This window comes from Cervus canadensis, chromosome 6, assembly GCF_019320065.1.
Source record: "Cervus canadensis isolate Bull #8, Minnesota chromosome 6, ASM1932006v1, whole genome shotgun sequence".
Classification (NCBI taxonomy): domain Eukaryota; kingdom Metazoa; phylum Chordata; class Mammalia; order Artiodactyla; family Cervidae; genus Cervus; species Cervus canadensis.
The window spans coordinates 9,829,743-9,853,751 of record NC_057391.1 but is presented as its reverse complement, the minus strand read 5'-3'; the positions used below and the strand labels follow the sequence as shown (position 1 = coordinate 9,853,751).

The following is a 24,009-nucleotide window of genomic DNA, read 5'->3' as shown; positions in this document are numbered from 1 at the left end:
CTAAACAGTTTCAGCTGTTGGAAGCCATTTATAAAATCTTAATTATCCATAAACACGGAATTTTTTGTTTAAGATGAAAATTTTTGGTTAAATCAGGATTAAGGAAATTCTTTATATGCTGACTTTTTTTTAACATAATAAATATTTTTCAACAGGCCTTTTTTTTCACTTGATAACTGGGTCTTATTATAAGACTCAGTGTTAACTAAACATCACTGTTAGTTCATAATAGTGTAGAAACATAACTTGAGGGCAGAATCCTGGTGACCCATGGAACTTAGGCTTTCCTATAATTAGAATCTCTCACAAAATCAAAGAGAGTCAATCAAAGAGATCTTTCCAGCAGAAGGACCCTAGAGTTTAGTTTTCTCTATAGTTAGTTACCCTCCAAAGTTTGAATTATACCATTTACATTTCAGGCAGAGAATCCCAAGAACCTAGTCACATCTATTCATTGTTCTGGATTCTCCAAGCTTTCCTTTACCATGCCAAGGTCACACAGGTGGACAATTACCTGAGGTCCCAGAGAACTACCTGCACAGAATGGCGATTTAAATCATGCTTTCAGAGCCCGTTTAAAAAATGGTTACATAGGGAATGCTTTTGCATCTTTTGTAAAACTGCTCTTAAAGACAATCACTATTATCTTGTTCAATAGCCCTTATATAAAGATCTACATGAAAAATTCATCTTATAACTGAATGTCAAGAAATAGAATTGTCTCTCTTAGTTAAGTGTTGTGCTTCCTTTTTTAAAACAGATGAGTTATGTAATCTCTTTCTTTCTCCCTCTTGCTCTCTCTTCTGTTTTCACTTTAGCTGCCAGGAAGTTCATATTTAAATTGCATGTTCCATTGAGGTATTGTTCTTAACCTGTGCTTTGTGATACAATCTCCTTACCCCTGCATTACCTGGCTCTTGCCCTTGTTTTTAGTGGCTTTAGTATGACTGAGTCTTTCATTGTGAACAACTGGAATCATTTTGAAAACTGACAGATCGTAAGTTAAAAGTAAAAGAAGAGGTTGGTTTTCCATTGACTGAGGTTTTACTATACAACCAGGAGGTGTATAGAATTTTAAATGATCAAAGTTAAATCAGATTCATTTGGGAAGAAAGATTTCATTTAGAAAAAGCTGAATGCCAAGAATTTCTGTGGAGGTGGAGGTGGGGGGCGGGGGGTAGGTTATCCTATTACCTCTTAATTATTCAGTGAATTTTGGCCCAATCATGTCAGTGGTGCTCCTGTCATCCTATGAGGCAAGCATGGGGGAGGAATGACTGTCTCCTTTACCCACAGACGGTGCAGTAGGTCCAATCACTTGCCCTAGACTGTGTGGTCAGTCATCACCTGTCCAGCTGAAAGCTGAGTGAAAAACGTGTTTTGTTTTCTTTTTCAAATGCTGGGATTCTTCATCTCCTAACCAGGCATGGAGTTCATGAGGAAATTCACCCTTACTTCTATAGGGACAAAGTGGCAGGTGTCCCCAGCTAGATCACCCAGCTCTGACAGACAATCCTGTTCCTGCCCCACCACGTGTGACCCCAAAAGCTGGAAGCAGGAGAAACAGGAGCTCACAGGCCCAGCACCCCAAGCCCAGCCCACCCTGAGGGGGCTCCCAGGGAGGGCGACCCGGGAGGGTCTCTCCACCCACCGCCTTGGCCGGGGCCGGGGAGCAGGAAGTGCGCTCCCAACCGCCTCGGCGGCGTATTGAGTCTCACAGATTTGTCCCTCAGCACACAGCTTCTTTCTGCACAGCCCACACGGCTAATCCCTGTACTATATTTCTCTCAGTTTTCCCTCCTCCACCCACAGTGCTGCTGACTTCTCTCCACACAGGAGAGACAGAACAGCTGAGGAAACAGCCGAGCGGTGGAAAATTTTTGAAAGTGTTTTGAGCCCACCCAACCTGAGGAGAGCATTCAAAGAAAAACAGGAAAGGGTGAGTAGGAGCTCCCTCAGCCCCCACACACAAGCCAGGGATTGTCACTCCCGCCCACCCCGGAGCCCAACAGGGGCCGACTGCTGGGCTGGAGCCACAGTGCCCACACACCAAAATATGCAAATGTGTTTTCTGTGAGGATGATGGCAGGGGGACAACTGCTCGGCTGTTTCAGACACCACGTCAGGAAGCTCGGGAGCACAACAGGCTCACTGCGTTTAAACACCTCCTCTAAGGGGTCAACCAGCATCTTTGGTCTTAAACTGGAATTTCTAGAGGTCATCATTCTGGGAGAGTGAACGCCAGTCTGAAGATGGATGTGTTTCTGTTCTGGCAACCAAAATTAGACTCCCTAATCTAAAGGGTAATCAATGCCCCCCATGTGCGTATGTGCAATTTCATATTAGTCATCCTTTTTTCCCCTCTTCATTTCAATTTCTCTTCCTACTCCAGACAAGAGCTTTTAAGGCTGTCTGTCTTTTCAGAGGTGTGAGGGTGAGAAAGATCTAAATTCATTTAGTTTTTAGTTCTGTTTAGTTCTCCATCTTTTCTTTGCTAGAGATTCCAGTCAGTGAGATGACTTGGAGTTGGCAAGGGCAAAAGGAGATGGGCTAATGCCATCATTCACCTTCTCATTCACTCATTAAATAGACCTGTAATGAAGAGCTGCACAGAAAGTTTCCTGTTCTTACCCAGTTTTTTATGGGTTTTTTTGTATGTGTTTTATTTCTACATCTGATTTAGCATAGGGGTTTTGCATAGAATCTAGAATGTATGCAAGGGTTATGTAACCAATGGATAAATAAGATCATAAGTGTCCTTCCCTATAAGTGGTCCATGAAAAGGTTTCCAATCTTCCAAGTTAGACTAGTCCTATCTCCTAATTAAGTATCCATTCACTGAAATTAACTCATTCACCATTCTTCTTTATTCTGTTGGCACAATTCACTTTTTTTTTTTCTTATTTTGAATAACATCCTCAAAACTGACCTAAATTTTATTGTCGTTGTTATTATTATGTATTCAGTGCTAATGATATATACCCATTCAGGTAACACATGCGTACTGAGTAGCTACAATATGCCAGATACTGTCCCAAGCACTGAGGCTGCAACTTTACATAATAATCCCTTTATGGAGCCAACAAGTGAGTGGGATCAGACAATCCTTGGCTTGCTGTTCTTTCCAAGACACAAAATAACTTTAATTATGCACTGCTATGCAGAAAACCAAAGTGAAGAATGTGGTTCTAATAAAATGGAAAACTAGGGACGGTTTGCTTTGTTAGCTAGGGGTGATAAAATGTTGAGATTCTTTGTTTATCAGTTCTACTGTCTGACTAGCTGTCTACAGCTGACATCCTAGAGATTGGCAATATAGATGACTGCTAAATAGCTAATGTTTAATAGAGTTTGAACCATCAAACATTGTAAGGAATGTTTCAAAGTTGGTTTTAACCACCAGATGGTCAAAGACACAAGACACATGACCACTCCAAAAGAGTCGAATTTTCTTTCCCTCTTGAACTCTTAAATTGGAGAACCAAAAGAGATACAAATGAGTTTTGCAGCCCTGGGCCTCTGAAATTAAGGATGAATTATTTCATAGTTTGTTGATGCCAACCAGAGATATAAAGCGCTGAGGCTTCTTGTATTTGTGAGGGATCACTCTGATGTGGTGTGTCAGCGATAGACTTATCAAACGAACAGGGTAGTGATTTGTGGCCAACAAAATTGTGCTTGCCTTAAAAACAACCTATTGTGAGATGCATCAGGTATCCAAAGAGCCTGGAGAGTCATCTTTGAGCTGTGGATTGAACATACCATTCCACCTCCTGGCACTGAGGGGTCTTTTAACACCTAACGGGAAAAGAGCTCCATCTCCAACATAGCCCCAAACTATCAACAAGGCTCAGAATGTGGAATTTCCCTTCACTTCTAAACTTGTTGGACTAGGTCCATTCAATAACAAAGGATTCTTGTATTGGTTCATAACTTCTATAAACTTGTGCTTATCCAGTCTCTCAGATGTTCTCCTTTGGCAAGAAAAACTAAGAGAACCCACTGGCAAAGTGTCAAAGGCATAAATGAATGACAAGTCATGTTTTAATAAGCTCAACTTTTGTCTTAATGAAACTGATGGAAGGCTATTTTTTCCCTAGAAATGAAACTGTCATTGATTTCTCTAGCTTTGATGAAGGATTTGTTTGGAATGCATTCTTCATCATTGATATTAAATCAACTTTTTTTGAGAGCCTCAGAATGACCAGAGAAAGGAAAACCATGAACTAAAGGGGTTCTCTCTTTACATCTATGTTTTTCATATGACAAAAGAAACCAAGGGTATACAATAACTCCAAGTTGTTGGGCTGTTAAGGTATGTTAACTCAGTCTGTATAATGACACAAGTTTCAGAAGTAGTAGAAAGAATAAGATGAACCTGATTTGCATCCTGACTCTGAACTCTCACTCCATCATTTAATACCTTGGCCAAATTATTTAACCTCCCTGAGTCTCATTTAATGGAAGTCATGACCTCCCTCCTAGAATTGTCAAGAGAGTTAGATGAGACTTAGCACATAGCCTGACAAGTCGAAGGCCCTCGGTGATGCCATTCTCCTTCCTTCTCCCCTTTCCCTGCTCCCTGTAGCCACACTTAAGAGATGACATCACAGTTCCCTCGGTGAAACGGCTACCAGGTCTCAGGGTTTCCAGACTTCTGCCGATTTAAGAATCCAACTGTGCTGGTATTATTTATGCAAATGCCAGCTGAGTCCCAATGCTATAACAGGGATGAGTCACTCCAAAGCACTCCTTCATGGTCTGGTCTTGCCTTGGAAAGAACTGGGTTTCCTCACTGATGATGGAGAATGATGGGAGAGATTGCCCGGGGACTCAGGCACTTCTGATCAAATGCTCTCACAGCATCAAAAGTTTTTATGCAGAGAATGTCCAGGACTCTCATGAGTGACATTCAACAGTGGTTAGCAGCTTGGACTCTGAAAACTAACAAAACAAGATTTGAGTCCTGATTGCCACTCGCTAACTGCTAGGCTCTCAAAGCATCTGTTAGCTCTCGGAGTGTATGTAAGGATTAAATAAAGCAACATACATAAGGCATTTAGGACAGTGACTTGGTATATAGTAAATGCTTAATAGAAGCCAGTAATAATCTCTCTGTGTGTTTCTGTCTTTGTCTCACTCTGCCTTCCTTCCTCTATTCTTTCTTTCTCTTCCTAAGTCTCTCTGTCTCTGTCTCTGTGTGTGTGGGTTTCTCTCTCTGAGTTAACCACTCAGCTATTTGCTAATCATTGAGTCCTGCCTTCCAGCAACTGGCACATTAACAGAGACGTTTGTTTCTTGTATGTTTACTGTGTTCTCACTTCGGCTGAAATGCCTACATCTCACCCTTATACACTCCACTCAACGTTACTTCATCCTTTGATCATTATTTTGTGAAGCTTATCTTCACATATTTGAAAGAAATGATAATTATTGCTCAGTTGATTGAAACCTCACATCATAGCTAAATAAACAGCTGTGGCTTGATCAGGAAGACAATCAAGAGCTTAAATAACACACTTTATTAAAAAGCTGTCTGATTTCATACCATTATTTCCAAGTTCCATATCCTGCCAAAATAATTTACCTCAGAAAATTACTGATTTTTAAATGTCTCTAGCAAAATATGGATATCAATAATAATCTAAATATTCATCATGGAACATCATTCCCTATTGCCACAGATTGGAGGTTAAGAAAACACCACCTCAAAAAAAAAAAAAAGAAAAAAGAAAAATTAAAAAAAAAAAAAAGAAAACACCACCTCAGTAAATAAATTAACATTTACCAAAGACCCACTGGATATACAGACTTTTATTAATAAATTTTAGCTTCATAATTTTTATTGAGAGAACTTTACATTTCTTTTTTCCTGGAAAAAATCACTGGATTTTTTCATGCTCTTGAAGAGGCAAGTATGTCTGTGATAATGTAAATGTAATTAGCTCCTTTTTATTACCAATATATTATGGAGACATTCAAATTTACATTATATACAAGCTCACTGTTAGTTTCCTGAGTTAGGTGGTACCTATTCTGTATGACTACTAAAAAAGCACAGAACATATGCATATATCCTGTCTAATGATTCAAGTTAAATATACTTCAAAGAATGTTCTATCTTATTAAAATTCACATACATTTTTCTTATAAGGGAGTCACCATTCTGCATTGTAGCGTGTGCTTTATTACAAACTTAGAGTTCATTGATGAATAGTGACAGAGTTGCAAATCAAGTCAACAGCTTCATTAGCACAGCAGGGTTTTAGGAAGCGTTTCTCCCTCTGTGACCATAAACTTAGAGGCTGGTCGAGAGCCCTGCGCTGGGCTTCCGGCACACCAGGCTCTTCCCACGGAGAGGGGTCCTTACCTGAGGCCCTCGCCCTCGGGAGCGTGCTGTCTGCAGTACTCCAACGTGTAGGTCTCGGTGGCCTCCGGGCTGGCGGGCCGCCATCGGATGGTGGCTGAGTTCCAACACACAGTACAGTCCTCGGCGCGGATCACAGGGGTGGAGGGGGCTGCGGGGAGAGAGCCAGGGCAGTTGTGGGGCTGTCTACGGCAGTTCTGCTGCCCTGGTCGCTGGGCTTGGGGATGATTTTAAATTTTTTTTTTTAAATATGTCCTGAGTTGAAAACCCAAAAGTATAAAAATATACATAGTGAAAGGTCTCCCTCCCATCTTTGCCTTTCAAACTGCCCAGTTTTCACCCATCCCCAGACAGCTTCTGATAGTAGCTTTCTATAAATTCTTCTATAAATCCTACCAGGGTTTCTTCATACATATACAAGCAAATAATATGAAGATTTTTGTCCCTTCCTTTACACAAAAGTTAGCTGCCATGATCTTGCCATCAATAGGTACTCAATAAGTTGTTTTAAAAGGCAAAAAGAAGGTGGGAGGGGGGATCGGGATGGGGAACACGTGTAACTCTATGGCTGATTCGTATCAATGTATGACAAAACCCACTGAAATGTTGTGAAGTAATTAGCCTCCAACTAATAAAAAATAAATAAATAAAAAAAATAAATTGAAAAAAAAAGGCAAAAAGAAAGGATAAAACAGAGGGAGTAAGTCATTTCTCCCCCTAAGGCAGTTACAATTATCTTAAATACAATGCAAACTTGGCTTCTGACACAGCTGCTTAAGCCCCTGTGAAAAGATTCCATCACGGGAATGCATTTCCAGCTGAATACCATTGCTGAAAAATCTTTTGGGGGCTCCTAGCACCCATATGAGAGCCTGAGCTTCTTACCTTAGCAAGTATGAACTCTATGTACTAGCCTTTCTTAACTCATGTCCTCTTCTCCTTGTTTTTAAGTCAAAGAAATAATACCAAAATTCTTGTATCCTGCACACTCCCTACTCTTTCTTACCTTGACACCTGTCTCATATGTCTTCTTCAGATGGAATACACTCCTTTAACATATTACTTCCTACTGGTCCTTTAATGATTACATTCAGGCATAAGTTCTAGGAAGCCATTCCTGATCCTGTCCCTGCCCCAGCCAGTCTTGGATATCCTTCTAGAGTGTTCTGGATCACGGCCCTTACCACACATTTTCTATGATTTTTTGTTTTGTATCTCCCCCACTTGAGTATGAGCTTCTTGAGATGAGGAGCCCAGTCTTATTCACTGTTGTAAACCCAGCACTGTACAACACCCAGCATGCAACAGGTGCTTAACAAATGCTTATTGGTTGATCTTAATAGTCTGTAAAGAACTGAGTATTGCCTCTTAACACCCCCTTAACATCTCCTTTTTGTTGTCCTTGTTTACTGTTGTTTAGTTGGTGAGTCACGTCCGCCTCTGTGACCCCCTTGGACTATAGTCTGCCAGGCTCCTCCGTCCATGGAATTCTCCAGGCAAGAATACGGGAGTGGATTGCCACTTCCTTCTCCAGGGGATCTTCCCAACCCAAGGTTCGAACCCGTGTCTCCTGCATTGGCAGGGAGATTCTTTACCACTGAGCCACCTGGGAAGCCCCTGCCATCTCCTTACCTGTTCTAAAGATTGCCCTTTCGCTGGGCAGGCTACATCCTGTGAAATTCACAGCCATTACCCACACTTGATAGCATCGGTCAGGTTCTAAATCTTCAAAAACACAGTAGCTTTCTTTCACGGTCACTCTGTATTCTTCTACCAAATCTAGCATAAAACACAATCATAAACTCTAAGGTATCTTCCTAAGTTAACTGAAAGCTATAGCTATTGGAAAAATTCAACTACACATTTTTCAGTGGGAAATACAAACTGATAAACTTACAGACATCACTATGTGGTAGATAGCATTTAAGAACATTCAAGCAATAACATTCCAAAAGAGAATGACATAGTATTACTTGTGAACACTTACCAGAACATAATAGCACATTAGTGAGATTCTGAGTTTCATATACCACAATTAAAGTAACTTGTTTTAATAGCAAATACTAAAATTGCATGGAATTTATGTTAATCTCAGTAATCCACTCTCAAGAAAAGTCTTAAGAAGCAATGGCAATATTTTAAAAGAGTACGTAATAAAATAAGGACAATCCCATGTTTCCTAAATGTACAATGTTAAAAAGCATCTTTATAGATTAGTAAACCATTCAGTATGATTTTCAAAGTTTCAAATCTTGATTCCTTATCATGAATTCCAGAATTCTTTCAACTAGAGGTTTCCATAATTGATAGAAATACTTAAACACTGTTGACAGAGCATAAACTATTCTAAGAAATAACTTTGTTCAATCAAGATATTTCCTAAAATTACTTATTTTACTTTCAGTATTTTAGTAGTAAATATTACTCAATAACATTCTGAACACCTGCCCCTTGGGCCAATCTGATTATTCTTACTGAAATTTCTTTCCTTTTAAAAGAACGATTTTCTTTTCTAAATTAGCCTCTGGTGATTCCAAGTATCCTCTCTTATTACTCTAGGATGTCATATCTTCAAAATCCCTCCAGTTAATAAACCCAGATTATTCCCTTTTAAAGTAAATTTAGGAAATCTTCAATTCAGCAGGCTTCTTCAATTGCATCTCTCTTTACCAGTGAGATATATTTCCCTGGATTGTACATTTTGGCTTGAATAATGTCATAAAGACATATATACACTGAAAAACATTTCCCCCATAGCCTAGAACCTGTGGTTCTCAATAGAATTATCCTTTTAGACTAAGTCATTTAGCCTGGTACGCCTTTTAACAAAGCATATAATATATGTCACTGGGGACCTATTACACGCAGCATAGCATCACAGTCTAGACCATCAGATTACTGAACTGGCATCAGCAGAGTTCAAGGCATCAGAGAAATGAGACACGGGACAGGTATGTGTTTGGGAGATGATAGGGGAAGTTGGGGAGGTGGAGCACTTTATAAAGTGCTCCAGGAAGTAAAGAGCTGTTCAGAGGAGTCTTGGAGAGCCATGAGGTTCTCTGATATACCTGGATATACAGGGAGGTGAAGTGTGGTATAACAAAACAACCACAGAGTCAAGCAAATAGAAACATAAGCTTTGAAGTCTGAAAGATCTTTATTTAAAACCTGTCCTGGTCCCAAGTAATTTTTGTGGTCTTGGGCAAATTATTTAATCTCACATCTGTTTTCTTAATTGCAAATGGGAATAAGAGCACTTTTCTTTCTTTCTTTCTTTTTTTTTTTTAAGAGCACTTTTCTTGTGCTGTGACAGGTATATGGTAATAGGTTCCCAATAAGATATGAGTTCTTACAGACAAATTTAGCCAACTTTACAATATGCCTATGGTTGCTTTCTTACTTTTTCTAAGTATCACATGACATCCCAAAAGTCTTAAATATTGATTAACAGTGAAATAAGTTATAATTCATTCCTTATTACAAATTGGTTCCTATGCCATGGCAATCTTGTCACATGCTCATCTGATTTCCAGAAATATGGGTCTACCTTAAACAAGCAACAGAGAATGCCAGCACTCCCAACTCTGATCCATCAAAGTGCTTGGCTTCTAGGACTAATGAGAGGTCTTACTGAACAGAGAGATGTTTACAAAAGGCTCAGCTGTAAGACATGCGATCCATTCACCCTCCCAAGCTCTTTTACCTCTATCTTCACGTTAATTTGGGACACCAGAAGACTATACCATACAGTCTTTTCATGCCTTGAGAAGTGTGAACTCTGAATTTACCTTTATAGTTTGTTTGCAACTTTTATCAAAGGGGGATCTGAGAAAATGCCAACCATGATATCCAATGCTGCAACTGCACTAAAATTACTGTGGAGGCCCATGTCCTACATACAGCTCATTTCTCCTCTGCAAAGTGCGACACTTTATGCTTGTGTTTTAGACTTCAGTTCTGATCGAAACTTTGTTTTCAACACTTTGGTATGTTACCTCATGCCTGAAAATGAGAATCACTCAATTGCTCTTGTTAACCTGAGAACTCAAAGCCAAATTTGAATTTCAGTTAAAATATTCATGTTGAAAAGTATTCATTCATGAACTTTATTCATGTTAAAGTATTCATCATCAAGATGATATTTATGCATTCTTGTTTTCTTTGGTCCTGATTTCCAACTTTTGCTTATATGTCATTTCATTATATAATTGTTGGTTCATTGTTGCTTTTATAAGTGGCTACAAATGCTTTGCAGAAAGAGTCATAATAGGCATATGTTTAAATAGTACACATTAAGATGTAGAAAAGTACATATGCATCTGAATACGTGTTAGTAATCCTACCGGTTACTTCTCGGTCATCTTGTGGCTCCTCCATGCAGTAAACCTGGAATGAGTCAATGACGTCTTCTTTGTTCATGCTCCAGTAAACAGCAATTGTTGTGCTAGTGGCAGAATTTAGTTCCTGAGGTTCTAATCTAGGAGGTTGTGGAACTGGAATATAAGCAAGATTTATTACAACTAATGCTGTTTTATTGATTTCTTTTTCTTTTTGCAAAAGTCACCTGTGCTTATTGATAATAACACAAGCAATACAGAAGTACATGGAGGAAAAATGGGAGGGCTATCTTGTTCTCAACAGCCCCCCAAATTCAAGGATATCCCTTGGAAGCAACCACTGTTATTATAGTTATGTGTAACTCTCTCCAAAATGTCTTCTCTGCATGCATACATTTACTATGATACACATAGAAATTAAAAAAAAAAATGGACCTCCCAATGGGATCACTTGATAATATTCTTCTGCAGTCCTGTACTTTGAGTAATAAACTTATACAAGTTAGAGGATGCACCAAATGATTTGGTTTTCCTTCAAAACAAAACCTTGAGTTTGCATTGCTAGTAACCAACATCATATCCTTCTATGTCAATATAGAATCTATATTCAAATAGAGATCGAGGAAACCCTTTTTAGCTATAGTTGCTTTATTATCAAGGCTGCAAAAGACTTGCATGAATAAAATATCAAAATACACTTTCTGAAACTACTACCCCATTTTCCCATATCCAACATGACTATACCTACAATTTTTTTTAATTCTTAAAAAAATGTAAAAATTACATGAGGGAAAAGCACCCTATTAACTGATTCAAATATAAGATTTAGATATCTAGTATAAATCCTAGATAGTATAAATTGTTCTGCGTTTTAAAGGCAACAATATTCTCAAGTGTTTTACTAGAGATTTAAAAAGTTTATAGTTATGCATATTGAACATTCATGTACATACAATGCCATAAATTAAGCTCCTATGAAATTCTCCAAAATTTTTGAGATATAAAAGCATTGAATATAGTTTACCAAATAGAGGAAAAGGTTATTCCCATAGTTGAACAGATGAACTGTTTTAAATTTTATTTTTGTGGTTATTATTTTCCAGTCAACAATTTCCTGAGAGATGAGCTTGCTAAATAATATAGGCTAAATTTTATGTGATTACTTTATTAAAAGTCAACAATGAAGGGAAAGAAAACAAAGGTTAGTTCAACAGGAAAGTGGAAATTAGAAGAAATAAATGGTTCTAAATTTAGAGAATTGGAACAAAAAGAGACACATTGAAAAGATTCAATACAGAGATAAGGAGCTGACGAAATACACAGTTATGAAAAATGAGAAGGAAGACAAGAGAATGGGCAAGTTCATGAGCTTTGGAGGGGAGAGACTGGCCTAAGGTTAAACGCCAGATCCCCTACTTGTAAGCTGTGTTACTTCAGCTTCAGTTCCTCCATCTTTAAAACAGGAAAACAACAATAATACTGCTTCCTCCCAGGATTGTTGTAAAAAGCAAGATAATACATATCAAGTGCTTAGCAAAGTACTTGACACATAACCAGGGTTAACATTCAGAAAGCAACATGGCCTTTGCAGGAGCACAGAAAATGGAGGGGAGAAGGCAGGAAGCCCCTGACGATGGGGCTGAAGTAGAGCCCCTTCATCTGGTAAAAAAAGAGGGACCACAGGCGTGAGGCATGCCAGGAGGCTGCGTGAGCAGGCAGGAAGCCCACCCGTCAGAGCACCTCCACAAGGGCTGACAGTGCATCAGAGGCTCTTACACTATCTGCGACTTTTCTGTTCGTCTTTCCAGCAGAAAATCAGGGTCACACTCTAAAGGGGTCCACCAGGTAAATGTAGTTCAGTAAATTTTCATGTTGCCCTGGTTTATGGAAGAGCCAAGCAGATTGACTACTGTCTATCATCTTTGAAGTAGTGCTGGAGAACGTTTTGAAGAACAAACAATGAAAATGCTCCCTTTTCCTCTATGAATTATACTTTGAGCTTTACGTGCTTTTTAAAATGGTAACATCTTTTCAGAAATCTCGTATCAGGTACTTTAGCAAACTTTAAATTGATAACTGAGCCCCCCTCCCAAATCAACAAATTTTAAGGAATAGGCAGTTGTAGGGAATTAAGCAATGCATGTAGGCTAGAAATAATTTTGTACCTAATCTACTCCTTTAAAAACATTGAAACTAAAACATCTTATTTCAAAACAAGAACCACTTTTATTATTTAAACTATTCTAAAATTCAAAAGGGAGTATGAATAGTCCATGTATGTAATGTACTAACAGTGGCTAGATTTACAATTCCTATGTGGCACAAGAACATCAGAGGCTCAGGCTTTACACATTATTAACACTATTTATACTTCTAGAGTAATAAACTTGAGTAGGAGTGATGCCAAAAAATGCGAAATGATTTTAAGGCTTCTTAGACATAGGTTAAGGAACTGGGCAAAGGCATCACCCCCATGGATTCCCTCTGCCTGACAGAGTATGCCCATAACGAGCTGTCATGCTCAATGAGCTCAGCATCAGATCAGCCTGCACTTCAGTACAGATTCCCACTCAACTGAGCTTTCAAGAAAGTCCCCAGGAGAACAGCATTATCTGCAGTAGCCAAAAGGGGAAAGGAACTCAGAAGTATATCAACAAGTGAATGGATGAGAAAAAGGCAGTATGGACATACAATGGGATTTATTCAGCTTTAATAAGGTAGGACATTTTGACACATGGTACAATACGGATGAACTTAGAGGACATTATGCTCAGTGAAATAAGCCAGTCACAAAAAAGACAAGTATTGCAGAATTCCATTTATATGAGACACTCAGAGTAGCTAAATCCATAGAGACAGGAAGTAGAATGGTGGTTGCCAGAGGCTGGCGGTGTGGGTGGGAGGACTGCGGAACTGTTATTTAACAGATACACAGTTCCAGTTTTGCAAAATGAAAAGAATTCTGGAGCTGGATTAGTGGTAATAGTTGTACAACTGTGGCTTCAACGTGGTTCAAATGGTCAATTTTATTTTACACATATTTTACCAGAATATTTTTTTTTAAGTTCTTAGGAGCAGAGTCAAGAAGCCTTGGGTATCACAAATCTATGGTTATCCCCCCTTTCACAGCAATACACTCAGCCTCTCTGGTGCAGACCAGTGGTTCAAGTGCAGAGACTCTGAGGCCAAACACCCCCACCACACACATCCCCAATATCTGTGTGTCTAGAGCAATATGAGAAACAATTCTCTGTTCCCTCTATTTCCTCACCTGTCAGATGGGAATAACAATAAAACCTGTCTCCTAGAGTGGTGAGATTAGAGGACAGTCTAATTAGAAACAGTCTCAACCTTGCCAGGCATCGGTAAGCAGGGAAGAAATGTCAGGGGCTGCTCTGTTTCTCATTATAAAAGTCACCGCCATCAGGGAGGTGGGAGGGGGGATCGGGATGGGGAATACATGTAACTCTATGGCTGATTCATATCAATGTATGACAAAACCCACTGAAATGTTGTGAAGTAATTAGCCTCCAACTAATAAAAAAAAAGAAAAAAAAAAAGTCACCGCCTTCCCTTACTCTGTGAAGCAGAGGCCCAATGGGTGGCATTCATTTCTCAGAGACCAGTCTCCCTTTAACAGCTTGGAACTACTGGGATTGCCGCATGTACTGTTTGTGAATGCAGCATTAACACTTTGTGACCTCTGAAAGGTACAAAATGCCCCCTCACTGCCCATCAGATATTCAAAAGAATGTCCTTCTAAATGAACAATAGCATATAAAGAATCCCTTAAAAATAAAAGAGCTACTCTGTTGACCAGAATTTCTTGGTTTGCAATCTTGGCTCCATTCAAATGCTTCTTAAAGACATAAGAAAATACCCCTTTGTTCTGAGATATACCTAAAGAAAATCTATTAGGACAAATAACTGAATTTTTCATTTTATGTAGTGTTGGGGGCTGGGGAGCTTTTTTGTTTTTCAGTTTTTTTAAAGACACAGTAGGCTTTTACTAGTTACTAAATTAAAACTCTCCCTATAGGAATAAAAGTTAATTCTCAATTTGAAAACAGAAATTGTCTTTATGGTTTGCTTTGCAAGATTATAGCATCTTTTAAAGAGGGCGTCTAAGTACATTTTACAGTAAGTGAAACTTGGTTACTTCACTGAAACACAGCAGCTTTGAAAAAAAATCTAAATAAATTTCATTGTCTTGTTTGTTAAAATAGCACATTAAAAAATATTTTGAAGAGTCGGCAGGAAGCTTTTGACAGCTGAGTAGGAGGAGGCTCCTGGCTACAGAGCATGATGCTGAGCTGTTAGTTCTCTACGTTAATCTGTTTAGTTTGAAAAAAGGAAAAAGAACTCAACTGAAGAGGGGAAAGTCACTCCAAAAGAAATACCTGTACAACATATATGAAAATACTTGATTTCTCTTTCCTTCTATACCTGGCTGCTGGCGTGAAGCAAATAATCTCTAAGAGAGAGAAATCTTCTTTCAAGAGAAAGAAGAGAGAAGACCCTTCGATTCCACTGCTGTGTCCTTCCACCTCCTCAGTATTCCAGCACAGTCACAAAGCTTCAAATGGAAATGCCGTTTATAACTGAAATGGTATGCTAGTCTCACACTTTATTTCAGAATCTAGCTTTAAATTCTTACAAGAAAGATTTTTCCTTTTCCAGCTATAATTCCTTAGCTTCAAAAACTTCACAAAACAAACAAGAAATAACTGCCAAATTTCACTGAGGTAATTAATATATTGAAGTTCCTACCAGCCACTTGTTTTAACATCTGGTCACTTCTTGCCGAGCTATCATCATAATGTTCAAACAGTGAAAACGCAGCAGGCATTTTCTCTAAAGAAGCAGTGTTCTCCATTGCAGAAAGCAGCCTGTTGGAAAAATAATTCTGTATAAGTGCAGACATTATTAACATATACATAATGAAAGCTAAGAACAATTATTCAAAACGAAATTGTTGTTGGTATTGGTGGTGGTGGTTTTTGTGAGGCATTGTAGCCAAAAAGGATTTAAAATGTTTCAAAATCTGGAAAGATCTGTCTAAAATCTATTCATAGGATTCTTTAGTGCAACTGGTAATATTAGAAACTCCATTCCTATATCCTTAAATTGAACAGATTCCATTGAATTATACAGTCTTAATTTTGCCTCTATAAAGTTAGTCCTAAAAATGATTACACTTGAATGATTGTTTTTATTCCCTAAAGATAAAAAAGGTTCAGAGCCCATCTGGAAAGTCACATACTTTGTGATGTCTTTGCTGTTTTCAACTCTCAATACTATACATCTAGCCATTTAGTCTTTCAAGAAAATATGCGCATCTACTAAGTGCCAGGCACTGCTGTGGGTACAACAACAAAGGAGTATAAAGTCTATCTATTCTCGAAAGACTAAATAAGCCACAGTATATAAATTGTTAACTTTCTTTATATTCAAGACGCTATTAAGAGGGATGCCAACAAATACCAGCTCTCAGCATTGGCATCCAGGTGAAATATGGACTTAAAAAAAGGGTTGATTCTGAAGAGGGAAACGGGGGAAGGAAGGACTGCAAAAGCATTTATCTTTAGCATGAGGGCCTAAAATTTGGTGAGGATTTCTCCTCTGTGTACCTTACTCAGGAGGACAGAAAATACCTTCCAGAAATCAAATCAACCACTAGGAACGCCAAGGACTTTGGGGTTTGGGCAGCACACACCCAACTCTAAGCCTTTTCACTTGCTACTGGAACTTTCTTCTCCTAGACACCTGTGTGGCTCCTGCCTCACTTAATTTAGATCTCTGTCAGAATGCCAGCCCCTCAGAGAGGCCAGTCCTGCTGCTGCCTCCATTACTTAACTCTGTTGTGTTGCTTCCTCAGACTCATTACAACCTATTTGTTTTTGCCTGTCTACTTCACCTGAATATAATCTACATGCCAAAAAAGGACGTTGCTGGTTTCACTACAGAATTATGTTTCTTGGCACATAGTAGGCTGTCTATAAATATCAGGATCTTAGGTCTGGAAAAGTTATCAGTAGGAGAGGAAAAGATGATAAAATACAACTGAAATATTTAGAGTGCTCACTATGCTTACAAGTATTAGGAATAATAAAATTCACTATCTTCTGATTTGAGGGAGATGCTCCATTAGGGGCTTCCTAAAGAGGAGGTAACTTTTGGTGAGTCTTAAAGGATCTTTAGGAGTTTCCTAGGCAACAAAAAGAGTATGAGTGTTGCTGAGAGAACAGCATAAATGAAAGCTGCTGCTGCTGCTAAGTCGCTTCAGTCGTGTCCGACTCTGTGCGACCCCATAGACGGCAGCCCACCAGGCTTCCCCATCCCTAGGATTCTCCAGGCAAGAACACTGGAGTGGGTTGCCATTTCCTTCTCCAATGCATGAAAGTGAAAAGTGAAAGTGAAGTCGCTCAGTCGTATCTGACTTGTCGCGACCCATGGACTGCATCCTACCAGGCTCCTCCGTCCACGGGCTTTTTCAGGCAAGAGTACTAGAGTGGGTGCCATTGCCTTCTCCGATAAATGAAGGCCTGGGGCTATAAAAGAGTAAGACACACTCAAGGGCCACAGGGGACCATGGACCTTGAGAACTGGGAAATGGAGACAATTAGAGATGAACTAGAAAGGTGATTTGTGACTTGACTGGGAAGTCTTTCACGTCCACCAAGAGTTTCTATTTTGTCCTTTGAGGCAGGGAGAGTCATGGAAGTTTTTACACGAGGGAATTTTGGAAGAACACCCTGGCATGAGTCTGAGGGAAGCTCTCCAGCACCCGGAGCAGTGGTGAAGCCAGCTTGGAGGCCCCGGGATGCTCTAGATGAGGGAAGGCAACGTGGACCTTAATTAAGGCCTTAGGGATGCAGAGGGCGGAAATGATAGACTCAAAATGAACCAAGAGGGGTTACGAGTGCATATACTAAGCCCTCTCAATACATGTCACTGACTAAATGGAGGACACTTCGTAGCACAGAAGCTATAGCTCTGGATAAAACACGTAAAATGTTTGAATTTTCCCTCATGCACTGATCTGTTAAAATTTATCAGTGTGTGTAAGGGCAAGCCAATGTCTTTTTATGAGCAAGTCCTACAAATGGTTGAGACTCCCTTCCATTATTATAACACAAAAGGGCAAAACCGAGAAAAAACATGCGTCCTCTTAACAGAACAGCATTTTCTAAGCAAATGTGTTTTTCAGAATATGCAAATTTTGAGTCTAAATATGCTTGATGGCATTCTTTAATTTAAGCATTTTTGGTGTTGTGAAAAATTATTTAATATGCAAGCATTGCCTTTAGATATATAATACGATGAGAGGAAGAAAAAGCAGCAAGGGGAAGAAACTAGAAAATTAGCATTTCTCATAGACAGGGACACCAATAGCATTGAGACTTTAAGGTAGAAGTTGTCATGAGAAACTGAAAGGTTTCATTTCTGTGGAAAAAATCAATCTTCATCACATGTGTGCACATTTAACAAGATTTTCTTTAATTGCTCATATTTCTTCATCAAATCCCGAATTTTGTTATCTTTTTTCTTTACAGAAAAATAATGGTTATCCCAAGTATACTTTCTTTTTGGCAACATGCAGCTTTAGCAAAGATTAATTCATTGCCAATTGGACAATGAGATCAAAATTAATTAAAAAGACACACAGATGAACAAGTTCAAGCACAAAACCAAAGAAATGGTATTTAGAATTAAATGCATGTCAACTCATATTAGTAAGTTAATATTCTAATGTTTAGAAAAGTAAAAAATGTGAAACTATAGCATTTTGAAAGGCAAACACATTTGCAAATTTTCACTCACTAAATTTTCTTGCTGATTAGTATCTTCCACAAGCGGATGAAATATAATAAATAAGCAAAAACACCAGTATGCAGTCCAGTGCATACAGAGTGGCATTCTAAATCCATATACTTTGGGGGGTAAAAATAAATGTCAATAATACTTAGAAGAAGTGTGTAATTAAAAAAAGAAAAGAAAAGAAAGCTGGGAGCAAGGCCTGGGTATCCGTTTTCAGACCCGCGCAGTGTGCCTCTGGCTCTTGTGTGGGAGCTGGTCCCACCTGGATACACCTGCAGTGGATCTGCAGGAGCTTTGGTTTAACAAACCACACAGGTAATTCAGGCTCAGCCGGTCTGTGGCACCACTGGGCCAGAGGACAGGCTGTGATAAACCAGAGGTTCTCAATGCTGCCTGTGCACTGAAATCACCTAGCAAGCCTTAAAAATGCCCTGGCCACACCACACAGCAGTTAAGCCAGAATCTCAGGAGGTAAGACTCAGTCATCAGCATTTTTCAAAGCTCCCTGAATAATTCTATTTATAACAGAGCCACTGTAATAAAAACCCTTATTGATTATTGCCAATATTAATATACAACTTGTTTTCTTAAAGCATTTTGGCGATATTCTTTTTTTACCCCAGAAGCTGTAAATATAGTTTAATGTAGATATGAAACATAAATTTTAAGGGGGAAGTTTTAGTTTCATTATACATTTGTTATCCATTTTTTCATTGTCTATTTCTTTGCCCATATCTTTATTCATACTAATTATGATTAAATTATGGAAGAAATGTTTACATATTGGCAATATTCTGTTAAATAGATTTCCTTAACAGGTAAACAGGATTCATCTGTGTGGTTCTCATCTAAAAAATCAGGTTTCCAACTGAAAACCATTTCTCTATATTTTAATATATCACAAATTCCTGATTTTTTACTTTATGCTATTTTACAATTTGAGACTGAATGAAGCAAACTGAAGATGATATTCACAATTTTAGAAATTTACATTAAAAGGGTAAAAATGATTCAAAAAAACATTAGGCTCAGCCTGTAGGAAAGACCTCAAGCCTGGCTATGGGGCAGTAAGGAATATGAGTCAGATCAGTATGAGCATCTCATTATCAGATGCTCAGAAGATAAACAAAGATCTGCTGTTATGTGTTTTTATAAACAACACTTCCTGATTTCTTGTTGAGTGTTTTGCCTTTTAAATGAATGAAGAACTTCTACATTGAGTGTTAAAAACAACAACAAACACGAAACAAAAATCAAAAGAAGATTCATTTAGGTGAGCTGAACAGAAAGAGAAGATAAATGCAAGCCTGTCTTTTGAAGAGAAAATGAGAGAACATTCCATTAAAGATTACATAAGTCATCAAATTGCTCAAGGCAGATGTGAATGATCCTTTCAAATACTCATACATAACCAATAAGTCGAAGCATCTACAAAATGTTCTGTACGCAGTGATGGCAAAGATAGCCTAATCTAGATTAGGTTGGAAATACAGATTACATCTTAAGGAAGCAGTTAAAAATCTACATTATGATAATCGTTATTTAACTAAAGCACATGCAGTTTTCTTTCAAAAGCTTTCATTTAGCTTTTAAAAGCACTGTAGCTAAAAGTGCAAATCCAGGAGCTCACTAAATGTATGTCTTTTTTAACTGGCAGCTCATTTTCTATAAAGCACCAAAATATTAAAAATAAAGCATACAGTCATGCTATTCTCAGTCACCACTACATTGTGCCACATTTTCTATACCTTTCATTGATTTCCTCAAACGACTTACGGAGGAATGAGACAGAGAGAGATTGAGAGAGGGGGAGGGGCGGGGGGAGAGAGAGAGAGAAACTAATTAACAACCATAAAGAAAAACCAACCTAGAGCGTTATGATTACGTACATCTAAAAACCACTACACTCCTCAGCTACCTTTGAGGCTGTTTCCCTTGGGGGGCTTCATCCCAGGCAACAAAGGAATCAGTGCTCAGAAGTGGGGGGAGCGGGGTCTCGGATGGAGGGGGCTTTGGGTCTACCCTCCACCATCGGCAAAGTGGTGACAGTTGCCTCTGCTCTGCTTCTCTCTATTAACAAATGGATTAGTTTCCAGAACTGAATTCTCTGAAGCAAGAAAAGTGACTTAAATGTGTTCAGTGTATGAGAGGGAGAGAGCAAAATGTAACCAGTAGTTCTCTCTAGATGATACCTTCTCTGTGCTTTTCTATATTTTCCAAATTTTCTAAAATGGATATCTATCACTTCTACAAGTAGGAAAAACATGCTTTCTTTTTCACAACTTGTTCTTCTAGAGAGAAGAAAATATTCTTATCAAACCCAGGTAAGGTTCTTAGGGAACACAAAGCACTTTATTACTGTTATACTTCACATGAGGTACTTAATTTTAAAATACTAAAGCTTTGCCTTAATTAAGCATAATGCAAAACTGAATGATTTTCACCCTCCTCTGAGGATGCCACGTCCATCCCACCCAAATTTTCTGCCCAGTTTTGCCTTGCTCTATCTCGTCTTCACTAAAGGGCTGGGAGGACAGAAGAGCTTTGACAGCTCATCATAGAAAGGTGCTTTCTGGGAGTTGACAACTGGGTCTGGAATTGCCCTCGAGGAAAACATCGCCATCACTCCTGGTTAACCCCGGCTCTGAGGGGAACCAGCATCATACTGCCAGTTTAGGGAATCGGAAGAGCGAAGAGCTGCCTCTGGGTGAAATCTGAGGGGCACTCAAGGGGTTCCCTGTGCCAGGGTCCTCGTTTGAATTAAGGAATCTGGTCCCCAGGAAGACCCTTGTAAAAAGATTAACATGATACCTAAAAGAGGTTATCATAGTATATCGTCCTTTTACATGCTCAAAGTGTACCAAAATGTTACTCTCCACTTGGCGAGACTCAGAGGGAACGGTCGAGAGGTCATTTCAGATTAGGGAGTGGAGCAGGGACAGGCACTGCAAGGTCAGGCCAGCCCCCACAGGCAGCATAGCACAAATAAAGTTTCCAGGCTGCCTTCCCTCCCTCTTAGAAGGCGACCAATCCATTGTGACAGAACGGACAGATGATGCTGTGGGCTGGCTTCCATGTGCCCTTTTGCTGGATTTGGGTGTTATGGCTTTAAGGATTGGATGGGCCTTTTCCATGGGCATCTGGCATGCCCTAATACTTTTTAAATGAGAATTATAGAAACTCCCCAGAGGGATATATATGATCTCAGGAAATAACAAAAGTTGAATTTTTTTTTTTTTTTCAAAAGTTGAATTTTTAAAAATAGACTTGGGCCAGACTGGGTTCAAGGTGTCTGGATCTGTTTGAAATGGTGCTTACAGTCAAGAAAACGGTCTCGTCAAGCTCCTCGGCTTCTCTCACGATGGTCTCCAGGGTGTCCTTGGCAGTGTCCATGCTCTGCAGAAAATGGACCATCTGGTCATGCAGGAACTCCATCTTCTTTTTCTTTACTTCCTCAAAGCTCTGGGCTTTCTCATCGTACTGTGCTAAAACCTTCTTCATCATTTCCTCATTCTGTTCTTCTAGCCGTTTCTCATTTTTACTACAGTTTTCCTAAAAAAATAAAAACAAAAAACCAATTCTGAGTGAAACAAGAAGTATATGTATTTTTTACGAGAAATACTAGCCTTTTAAAGAATTAATCTTTGGCATTCTGAACTTTCAGCCCATCAACCTCCTTTGCCATAGTCAGCTGTGCAACAGAAGTCATTGTAAGAAGACTATCGAGAAGGCTTTAGTTAATGAAACACACACAAAAATATCTGTAGGGATTCTTGCCCACCTGCATTCCCACAGGACAAAACCTGGCGTCACGATGAATGGAGATCAGGTAGCCAAGAGGGTCCAGCACCATCTTTCCCACTCTACTGAAATCAGAGTGTGAAGGAGGGGACAGCGAGGATGCTGGACAGGGTGCCACATTCACAGACGCTCTCCAGGGAAGGGTACCTTCTGCCAGAGTCGGAGAAACTAACGGCCCATCTGGACAACTCAAGCTTAGCTGTCCTGACGAGCGTGTGTGACAGCCGCTCAGTCGTGTCCGACTCTTTGCGACCCCAAGGACTTAGCCTGCCAGGCTCCTCCATCCACAGCATTTTCCTGACTAGGGGGCCAGTGATAAGGTAATCTTATTATTTACTGTCTAAAAGGAACACTTTGGTGGCAGGAAGGTTGGGCAGCAACAGCACTAAAAATAATCAGCCGGGGTTAACTGATTTACAACAGGAGTTAAGCAGACCTTTCACAAGTAAGCTAGAATGAGGAGTGACGGGGCAACTGCGCTCCAGCCTCCCACAGAAGCCTGTCAATCCCGACTGATCAGTAAGGACGTCTGGGCTGCGTTCATATATCAAAGGAGCGTTCCTATCCCCTTTCTTCACTGCAGAGAGAGCAGGGTCGGCATGAACTCATCAAAGACAGCGGTACCGTGATACTGGTACCTAGACACTCATCTGTCCTTAGCATGGAATACCGGGCAACGCTTTAGAGCATCTCTGCAGAGCTAACCCAGTGAAAGGCAGGATGGTAGAGCAAGTAAGTTCCAATCTTGGCTACCAACTTACTATGACCTTGGGTAATATACTTAACTCTAAATCTCAGTTTCTTATCTCTAAAATGGGAGCAATAATGACTCCCATTTCTTATGGTTACTGTAAGGATCAAACTGGACAAAGCATGTAAAGTGTTTGCCCTATCATAGTTAGTACCCTATGTGTGTGTGTGTATGTGTTTTTAAGGGAACATCATATATCCTTAGACAGGAAGTAATCTCACTGATAACACAGAAGGAAGATTTAAGGACTACTTTTAATGGAACAAAACCAACAATGGCAAACCAGAAATGCACACACAAACCCCAGTTCAGGTCCTTTTAGTTTGTTTACTTGTGATGTTGTAAGCACATCGGGATAAAGTAAAAAGGAAAAGGTAACTTACCTCAATGGTATTAAAAAAGGATTCTATCTCGCTAACAAAGGCTTCAATCCTCAAGGATTTTTCTTGCAAATCTTCTAGAAAGTCTGCTAATTGAACCTGAAGAAAATAATGAAGCTATCCTTAGTATATGACATTTGAGAAAAGAACTTCAAGCAGAGAGTTCCAATTTCCTTATAAATTGAGTATGTTTGGTAGATATATGCTATATCATGTGCACAAACAAATCAACTTTTAAATTTTCTTTGCTGCTCCATCTAAATTGACTAGATAGGTAATGTCTGATAAACCATTAGGAGGCTTATGAGTGAGAGCAATAAACAGTTTATTTTCCTGTGCAAGAGGAAGGACTTCTTGGTCAGCTGGTGAACTCAAAGCATACTTGTTTTAGTAAACTATGAACTGAATTCTTCCCCCTTAGTAAGGCCTCAATTTTTATACATTGCCTTTCTTCTTGGATAGCAGACTTTTTTCTGAACGGGTCCAACGTATCTGAGAAACCTCCTCACATTTGCACGAATAGTTTCGGGTGTGCTTGCCTCACATGACCCT

The 24,009-nt window shown here is 39.3% G+C and overlaps 1 protein-coding gene across 1 annotated transcript in view; it reads right to left on the bottom strand.

Moving 5' to 3' along the window:
- The window catches only part of CMYA5 (cardiomyopathy associated 5), a 99,124-nt gene that overhangs the window by 16,496 nt on the left and 58,619 nt on the right, over positions 1-24,009 (bottom strand). The window contains exons 3-9 of the mRNA XM_043470754.1: positions 23,461-23,556; positions 21,844-22,077; positions 20,274-20,296; positions 15,475-15,593; positions 10,711-10,860; positions 8,000-8,146; positions 6,371-6,518 (exon numbers count right to left, since the gene is read on the bottom strand). Coding sequence (XP_043326689.1) covers positions 6,371-6,518; positions 8,000-8,146; positions 10,711-10,860; positions 15,475-15,593; positions 20,274-20,296; positions 21,844-22,077; positions 23,461-23,556 — 917 coding nt within the window. The remainder of the gene's footprint in view (positions 1-6,370; positions 6,519-7,999; positions 8,147-10,710; positions 10,861-15,474; positions 15,594-20,273; positions 20,297-21,843; positions 22,078-23,460; positions 23,557-24,009) is intronic.